We start from the raw sequence: 8,994 nt of genomic DNA, 5'->3' as shown, positions 1-8,994 counted from the left end.
CACACACACACACACACACACACACACACAGAGGAGGGAGAGATGTTTTCCACTGAACAGGAATAAAAACTGTTTCGGCTCACATGCGCTGTCTGTGGCGAAACACGTCGCGGACAGAAAAGACACCGGAGCGAGAGAAAACCGGCTTATATACATGCCTATAAATAACCAGCCAATCAGCTGCGAGCCGCTGAGAGTTAAACGCACCAATTAAAACAGAGAAGGAACCAAATTAAGTCAGAGGCCTCACGCGATTGGTCGGCTGTGATATCATTTGCAATCCCTTACTCTGCTCGCCTCCGATTGGCTCAAACCCTGCAGGCGTAAATCCAGCCGTGAGGAAGGGGAGGGGTGGCGGGTGGAGGAGGAGGAGGGAGGGAGGAGGAGGGAGGCGGGGGCCGGGCTTCGAGGTTTGAATAGGGAAGTTTGCAGAGCGCAGTTGTTCCCCATCCAGTCCGGTGCAGTGTTTGCAAACACCTTGAGCGCAAAGCGAGAGAAGAAGAAGAAGGAGAAGAAGGAGAGGGGGGGACTGACTGACTGACTGACGGACGGACGCTCGTCTGCTGCTACTGCTGATCAAAACAAGCACTGCAGGGGAGCCGCTCTTATCCATCTCACTGGTTGTTGTTTTTTTCCTACCTGAGAAAATATTGAAGTGCAGCTAAATAGATCTTTTTTTTTTTTTGGTTTAAAAAAAAAAAGAAATCTGAGCTCTGGAAAAGAAATGGATGTTCTACCCATGTGCAGCATCTTTCAAGAACTTCAAATAGTTCACGACACGGGCTATTTCTCAGCCTTACCGTCTCTGGAGGAGTACTGGCAGCAGGTGAATATGTCTACTATCAACTATTCTAAGTGTTTGAGGTTTGTGTGGCGGAGCGGAACTGGGCACGCTTCTTTTACGCACAGTTGTGTGCGTAAAGTGCGCTCCAGAAGTTAGGAAAAAAATGAAATAAAAAAACACGGTCCATTCACCCTAACGTGATATTTCACGGTGGGTTTCGTTATGAAGTTTTTTTTTTCTTCTTGGGCAGGCTGAAGTGGATCAGTGTGTCATTCTGACAGCTGGAGTCGAGGCTCTGCTGCGCCAAGATGAATGGGGACAGAGTAACTCAAGCAGCAGCGGCAGCGGCGTGCTGGTGCTTTTTTACTGCTCTGCTGTATGAGCATGACTTCTTCTTTGAGCGGGTGGTTTCAGGGCAAGAGAGGCGCGTTTCACTCCGTAACACAGTCGCTGCAGGAGGAAGTAGAATCTCAAGTCAGCATTTATTTCAAAATCAGATGTCCGTATGATAGATGAGCTGTGTAGATCAGAAGGAAATCTGTTTTCTGTCTTCCCCTTTTTAATAAAGATGATTGAGTCTGTTTTTAAACCTAATTTAAAATTGAAACGTGCAAATGTACGGTATCTAACAACTATTATCACTTATTACTCCACAACATTTGTCTCCCTCTCAGTAAGAAACCATTTGCATCCTTTTTGGATTTGAATGGGCTCCACAACATGACACTATCAAATGTCAGCCGTGGCCAATTCCTTCTAGCATGAGTAGACACCAGCACAGCTGGAAAATCTGGTGTAAGGCTGCAGGAGCCCAGAGGAGATCTTTTTTATTCTACATGCTGTGTCTCTGAGCACCTCCTCATCAACGCTCCTTTCCTCTTTCAACTTTTTAATGGCCCTTGAAGTCAACTCCAACCAGTGTGGCTTTTTTTTTTTCTTTTTTCTTAATGGTCCGGAGGGTTTGAGTGTCTGATACTGAGGAAGGATGTGTTTGCATGTCAGAGGAAAAGCAGCTGAATGGCTCATGTTGGGGAGAGAGAGAGAGAGAGAGAGAGAGAGAGTAGGGGGGGGGTTGAGTTGTGTGGCTTCCTTAAAAGGACTCTGAATTTGTTCAGTGAGTCATTCGAGGCCTGAAATGACAATGCACGTTTTAGTGTCGGGTTCGGCGTTCAGGTGCAAGAGAGTTTGAGTTTAGAGGGATGACAGTTTGAGCCTGAAAGCATCACGTGAAGCGTGGCTGCTGCATGTTGTGATGTTGAGCCATGTGAAGCTGTCATCAGTGTATTTAGGATGAACACATGCAGATGTAGATGTATTTTTGTCACATGTCCAATAGGGCTACAACCACTGTCACTATCAAATTGTCAAATATTTACTCAAATCATCGTTTTGGTCTATGCAACTAAAACATTTTTTAAAAAGAAGCTTATTACAACTTCCTGTAGCCTGACCAAGAGTTGAATATATTTGATTAACATCACAAACAAGTTGAAAATCGTTGTATTTGATAAGCTAGAACCAGCAAGTATTTGGCATTTTTGCTTGATAAATGTCTGAAATGATTAATTGACTAATCTTCACAGCTCTCATTGTAATAATGAGGCTGATATCTAAATTAGTGCAGGAATCACTGCTGTTTCCTGTAAGCATTTAGCAAATGTTACAACACATGAGGCGTTTTGGGGGCATGTGCACATGCATCATTTAAGAGGATTCCCCACACAGAAGCATTCTGCTGGTGTGAATGAACCTTCCCTCTTCAGGGCTGCTGCTGTAATTCATTTATTCTTAATGTATTTTCTCATACACACAGACATGCTTGGAGTTGGAGCGCTATCTACAGAGCGAGCCTTACGTCTCCACATCCGACCTCAAGTTCGATGGCCAGGAGGACCTCTGGAGCAAGTTTATCTTGGCCTGCGGGGACAAGACCAAGGCCGAGTCTGACCCAAAGCTGCCCCCGGCCCACGAGGAGGACAATCAGGACAGCCAAATCTTGGACACCAACAGTGTGAATTCTGACGCCAGCAGCGAAGCATCAGACAGTTCTGAGGAGCTCTCGCCCACACACAGCTTTACCTCCAACCCTCTGGGCTCCGTCTTGGTTGGCTCTGGACCTTTTAGCCCCTCCGTCATTAGCACTCCACCGTCATCTCCAGAGGCCAACTCAGAGGCCGGTGGCGTGACAAACGGCTGGGTCGCCGCTCATGCAGAGTTGCACTTGCCGGTCAAAATCCGGAGTGGTGGGGTGGCAAAGAGTACGGAAAAGACGGGACTCATCTGCGGGGATGCATCCCCGGACGGCAGGAGGCGAGTACACAGGTGTCACTTCAACGGGTGTCGCAAGGTTTACACGAAGAGCTCCCACCTAAAGGCACACCAGCGCACTCATACAGGTGAGTCTCAAACAGCCATCAGACCACGTGTGATGCATGTAAACACAGAGAGGCTCTCTGCTGTCACAGAGTTCAGAAATCAGTTTTTATTGAGTGAATGGCAGACGTGCTATGAGTTCAGTCTTCCACCTTAATGGCGTTGTCCATCCATTGTGTAACATAATTAAAGGTCCACATTGCATGATGTCCTCAGCTGGAGCGCTGCGAGTATTAGCTCTGCATGGCTGGATACCTAAACTGTGACCTAATCTATCTGGAATGTGACTGACTGAGCCAGTGAGTGAGTGAGCGAGCGACGGAGAGAGAGAGAGAGAGGAGGGGGGAAGGGTTGCACATGGGAGATAAAAGGACTTCAAAACAGATTGAGTTTCACCATGGGAAAGGGGTGAATGGGCGGGGAGCCAGGGGGCGCTGGGTTGGGAGGGCTTTGAATGGTCATTTGAGTCTTTCTTATTTTCGATTAGCAGCGTGAAATTGCACATGTGGCTTTTTCTTTTTTTTTTCTTTTTATATTTAAACACAGCACACATATTAAGCCGCAGAGCCTCGCTCACAGCATTCGTAGCATGTTTCAAGTAGCATCAACACAGCTACTGGTCCAACAGGTTCAGTGGAATTTGGGTCTCAATTGGATTGTCAGCGCCGGTGTCAGTCGGCCTGGCCACCACCACCCCCAGGGGTGATTGATTTGAACCTATTTACATAACAACAGAGCCGAGCCGACCAATCGGCGCCTGAGCTTGGAAACATAGCGCATTCCTCTTTTTTTTAAAAATATTCTTGTGTCCAAATTTCAGCTTAATTAATCCTTGTTTGTCCCGCAGGTGAGAAACCATACAGGTGTTCATGGGAGGGCTGCGAGTGGCGTTTTGCACGAAGCGACGAGTTGACCAGACACTTCAGGAAGCACACTGGGGCAAAGCCATTTAAATGCAGTCACTGTGACAGGTAAGCCAGGACGTTTATCAGCAAATAACATTACCAGGCTTCAGATAAGCCTCCGTCCCTTTCATGTGGCGTGCGTTCTTGTTGATGGGATCTACTTTCCTTGCATCATCCAGATAGTGATGCATGTCTGAAGATTGAAAGCACTGATGGCTTTTATTCAGGTAGATTAAAACTAGAGAGGGGTCGATACATCAGCCAGGCTGGTTTATGGAATATTGTATATATGGAATATAAAGTTATTTTAGATATAAGACATCAGCTGTAACAAGAAATTGGCCATGAACCAACAAGGTTCTGTTCTAAAGCATGATCTATCAGCCATCATTACGTTTTTATAATTTTCTGAAGCATTCATATTTAACATCATTGTTGCACAAAGCTTCCTACAAAAAATATTTCATTCATTCCCTAAAACATGTCTTCCTTTCCTCCCCTGTCTCCAGATGTTTCTCAAGGTCCGATCATCTGGCTCTTCACATGAAGAGACACATCTAGAGCGGGGCAAGCACCAACCAAGCAACGCAGCGAAGGGGAAAGTTTTAAAAGAAAAAAAAACAACAAAAACAAACGCCGTCTCCCGACCAGTCTCTTGGTTGAACTGTCCCAGAGCAGAGTGGCGGGAGTGTGTTCCAGCCAAAGCATGCCGTTTTGCACCATACTGAAACCCAGTGCCTCCGGGACCTCTCTTTGGAGAAAGGCGCTCTGAAGGTTGTGTCTGTTGCAACAAGAGGACAAAATCATGGATGGGGAAGAAATCTTTTTGATTGAGAAGGACTTAAAAACACACACAGAAAAAAAGGACAAAAAAAAAAAGATAAAAGACACACAAACAAAAAGAGTGAATGATTTGTATGTATGGTGCATGATGTTTTGGGGACATCTCCCGGACAGCAGATACACTGGTACTTTACAAAACTGTCTGAGGTGAGCATGTGTGCACTGTGAATGTCTGAGATTGGCTGACTGGCCCCCTGGAAAGAGAGGAGAAGATTTTCTTTCTTTGTGTGGGAGGGAGAAGAGATGGATTGATGGATGGTGCGGGGCTGGTACCAATGTTGCTGTGGACTGAATGGGTTTCTAGGGGGAAACTCCACTTGTGTTTCCCCCGGTGGCAGTGTGAGGATGGGGCAGGATGGAAGTTCCTGCTTGCCTGTCTTGTCTGGCACCCAGACTGAAGGGGGGTGAGGGTTCTCCGGAGCTTTTGAGGGCCTTGGGTTCGACCATAGAAAGAAGGTGGACGTGTCTTTTGGTCAGTGACCCAGGGACCAATACTTCTACCCCCCCGGTCACTGTATGACAGGAGCTTTTTTTGGTGTTTTTGGTGCAGCTACTAAATGTGCAATGTGTTATGTAGCCTGGTTTATTATTTTTTTACAAGCTACAAAGCTCATTTGTAGTCCAATTGTATAAGCTGTGTGCTTAGAGGTATAACACAACTATACTATAACTTCAGTATCATAGACAGGTGTTGCATGGTTTTAGGGTTTGTTCATTTCATGTTTCCACTGTAATCAGGACTGCAAATAGTTTCAATAAAAGTGCAGCTAAAGTGCGAACGGTTAAATGTTACAATATTGTACATAAAGCCTTGATGATTTCCTCTTTTTTTAGTTCTACAACTTCATCCATTTCCTTCATTCTGGTTTCTCATCTGGCTGGAGATTTCACCACTTGCTTGCTCATTCTCTCATTCATCCTATGCCTTGAGGAGTAATTTTCTTGATTTTTTGTACTTTCTTTTCTATCTAATAATGCACTGTTGACCTTAATGGTGCCTTATGCAAGTGACTCGGCCCTGTGGTGGCGGTGGTTTTGCTCCCTCGGGAAGTCACATTTGTTGTATGGGTGATTTGACAAGCTTGATCAAGGCTCAATTGCAAATGAACTCGCACCTCTTGTGTTTAATGACAGTTGTCCGCATCTATTCCGACGGTTAATTGTGTTGTTAAAATGTTAATGTGCAGAAAAGTACCTTTTTGTTTTCGAATCAGAGCACCGGTTTAGTTGATGCATATCATATTCAATTGAGGCAAAACATGTAAACAAGACAAATTCTGTATGTTTAGAGCACTTAAATTCATTTATTAAAAGATGTTAACTACTGTGTAGTGTGAACTCAAGTCCATCACACACAGCTCTAAGGTACAAAACAACCAGAAAATGAGATTTTATGTATATTTCAGACAGTGCTGCTCCTCTTCAATGTATCCCTCCCTACCACCACCACCACCACCAACACCATCCTCCCCTCCCTGTCCCCATCTGTCCCTCCACCCCTGCAAGTTGGACTGAAGAAAAAAGCTAAAGATTTATTGTAATTAACAGGCTGCAGTCGGACAGGCCTCGCCTTGTACTGCCTCTCAGTAATGAATTGCTAAAGGCTTTGTTGGCATGGAATCTGTCACAGACTGCTGACTGTGTAGGTTGGTTATTGACCTGTCTGGGGGAGCGTTGTTTTAGCCAAGCTGCAACAGTATTATGAAAACCACAGGAGCGAGTGAGCGGGCGTGGGGGGGGAGGTGGGGGCTCTCGGGACGAGATACAGATCAAGCATTGACGGTGCACATGGAAATTTGTCAAAAAAAGAAAAAGCCCATGACAGCGTCTGTGCTGGTTAGATTTTTATTGGAGGTGGAGGGATGCCGGACAAAAGGTTGGAGACCATAGCGATCACACTTATTACCATTTCAGGATAAAGTGATCTGTGCCTCCCACTCCAGATCAGCGACCTTGCTTTAGGAATTCGATGTTGCAGCAAGTTGCACAGCGGCATGCTCCGACTTATGGATTTCAGATCAGCGGGTGAAAGAGACGGGATGAGTACAAACTTGAAACTGCTTGCTACGATAGATTTGGGAGTGCTGGCAGTGCCTTTTGTGGGCAAAGGAAAGGGAACATCCATTCTGTAAAAAAAAAACGGCAGCCAGTGCTGTTCCAAGTGGTAATTGAGCCTTGATTAAGCCCCATGTTTGCTCTCATCTTTTACACTCTTCATCATCTCTTTCATCCCACTAGCCCAACTCTTATGTCACACACACACACACACACACACAGCTCTTTGTTCTCTGAACAACTCTGTAACTGAATCTTTGTATAAAAAGAAAAAAAAAAACTTTTGTAAAATTGTTATGTTTATGCTTTATGAAATTTTTATTTGAAATTGTTTTGCAAAATTGTTATATTTCTGTATGAATGTATTTTTTATTGGAATAATAAGAAATTCTGACTTTGGCTTGCTTCCTTTGTCTCATTTCGTTGATTCTCCTCAGTTATGCTTCATTATTGTGAAAGCTTCTTTTTTTTTTCTTTTCTTTTTTTTGTTGTTGCCCGTGGGAGGTTTGCAGCTTGTTAAGGATGAATGGCTGCATTTCAGCTGCACCCTGCCCTCCAGTAATATGTACGCAATTCGATTAGGGTCAGGGTGTGAGCACCAGGAGTACATATTAACCATTTTGAATTCCTCACTTAAAAGATGAAGGTTTCTATCACTGTTAAACTGAACCTGCTGCTGCTGCTAGAAGCTCTAAACCCGCTCTTCCTGTCTTGTAAATACCAGCATGAACATATCTCCCTTGAATGAGCAAATTATATCTTTGGAGAAAACCGGTTGCTAAACACAGAAACCTGACGCACCTCGCTCCCAGTGGCAAACATTCAGATTTAGCTTCTTTCCCCCCAAAACACCCCCTAGAAAAGTTTCTGTAAAATCTCACTACAGTGGTTTTCAATTGGGAAAGCGACTGACTGCTCACTCCTTGGAGCTAGCTAGCTCTCATCAAAGCAGTATAAATAATTTATCTCCCTCTCTTACAGCCCATGGCATTTAATTAGAGAGCCGCTTTTATACATTTGTTAGATAATTACTCTACTTGACACAGATAATGATACAAAACAGCAGTGGATAAACCAAAGAGTCTGGTTTAAGTTACAAACTAACAAGAAAATAAGATTATAAAAAAAAAAAAAACCTGACAGCCTCCTACTTCTGTGCTCCCCTGCTCGTGTTGATGGCCTAGAATGGGCAGGCAACTTATTAGCTCCTCTGATTTCCAGTAAAAGCACTGAGGTTTATAAATGAAGCTTTGCCCGCAGTTGGTAATTAAGCTCGCTTTGGAGAACCTCCCAGTTTTAGAGTGTTGTTTTTGCCTGAAATGCTGCAGCTCCTTGATCTCTCTAAACTGCTGCCCCTCCTTGGGTTTCTCAACTTGAAATCTACCTATGATGCAAAACGCATAGCTCAAGAGCCAGCGAAGCAGCATTCAGGGTCTGTGACCTGCTCATAGAAAATGTCTTTGAGGCTCAGATTCTTGTTTTTTAACCTCTTCACGGAGTCGGGCACATGTTGCTTAATTTCCATGCAGCTGACTCACATCCTCATGATATAAGTAGAACATCCTCTTGTGAAGTGGACCATCAGGGATAAAGTTTCTCGTAAATGTGGCACTAAGATCGCATATTTCCTTTGATCTATCCAGACTGAACATCCTCCATATGCTTTCCCACATTGATATTGTAACACAAAGGATTATGGGAAACAATGAATCATTTTTAGATGCTGCGATCTTGTCTTAATGTCTTATAAGATATAGCGCGTCCCGCGACAATGTACTGGTTGGATTATGTATGTGTATGTTCCAATTACATGTGCTCGGTGGTGGAAAGTAACAAAATACATTTACTCATACTGCACTTAAGTACAATATAGGTGGTTGTACTTTACCTCAGTACTTCCATTTTATGTTACTTTAAACTTCATCTCCACTACATCTCAGAAAAACTGTACTTTTCCACTATTCCACTTCATTTATTTAACAGCGACAAGTTATTTTTCAGATAAAGATTTTACAGTATAAAAAATAAATGTAT

General features: G+C 44.0%; 1 protein-coding gene across 1 annotated transcript; it reads left to right on the top strand.

Annotated features, from left to right (window-relative positions):
- Positions 1 to 426: 426 nt before the first annotated feature.
- Positions 427 to 7,359, top strand: klf6a (Kruppel like factor 6a). The gene is made up of 4 exons (XM_010741292.3): positions 427 to 826; positions 2,598 to 3,180; positions 4,005 to 4,128; positions 4,572 to 7,359. Exons 1-4 carry the CDS (start codon positions 725 to 727, stop codon positions 4,621 to 4,623), a joined length of 861 nt encoding a protein of 286 aa, XP_010739594.1. The 5' UTR covers positions 427 to 724; the 3' UTR covers positions 4,624 to 7,359.
- The last annotated feature ends 1,635 nt before the right edge of the window (positions 7,360 to 8,994 follow it).

The sequence above is a fragment of the Larimichthys crocea genome, chromosome XXIII (assembly GCF_000972845.2).
Source record: "Larimichthys crocea isolate SSNF chromosome XXIII, L_crocea_2.0, whole genome shotgun sequence".
NCBI classification, from domain to species: Eukaryota; Metazoa; Chordata; class Actinopteri; family Sciaenidae; genus Larimichthys; species Larimichthys crocea.
Note: the sequence above shows the minus strand (reverse complement) of the source record. Positions and strands in the feature narration are given on the sequence as shown.

Coding starts and splice junctions, on each gene's coding strand:
- klf6a (XM_010741292.3), top strand. CDS start 725: ATGGATGTTCTACCCATGTGCAGCATCTTTCAAGAACTTCAAATAGTT. Junction 3,181..4,004: donor ACACCAGCGCACTCATACAG/GTGAGTCTCAAA, acceptor TTTGTCCCGCAG/GTGAGAAACCATACAGGTGT. Junction 4,129..4,571: donor AAATGCAGTCACTGTGACAG/GTAAGCCAGGAC, acceptor CCCTGTCTCCAG/ATGTTTCTCAAGGTCCGATC.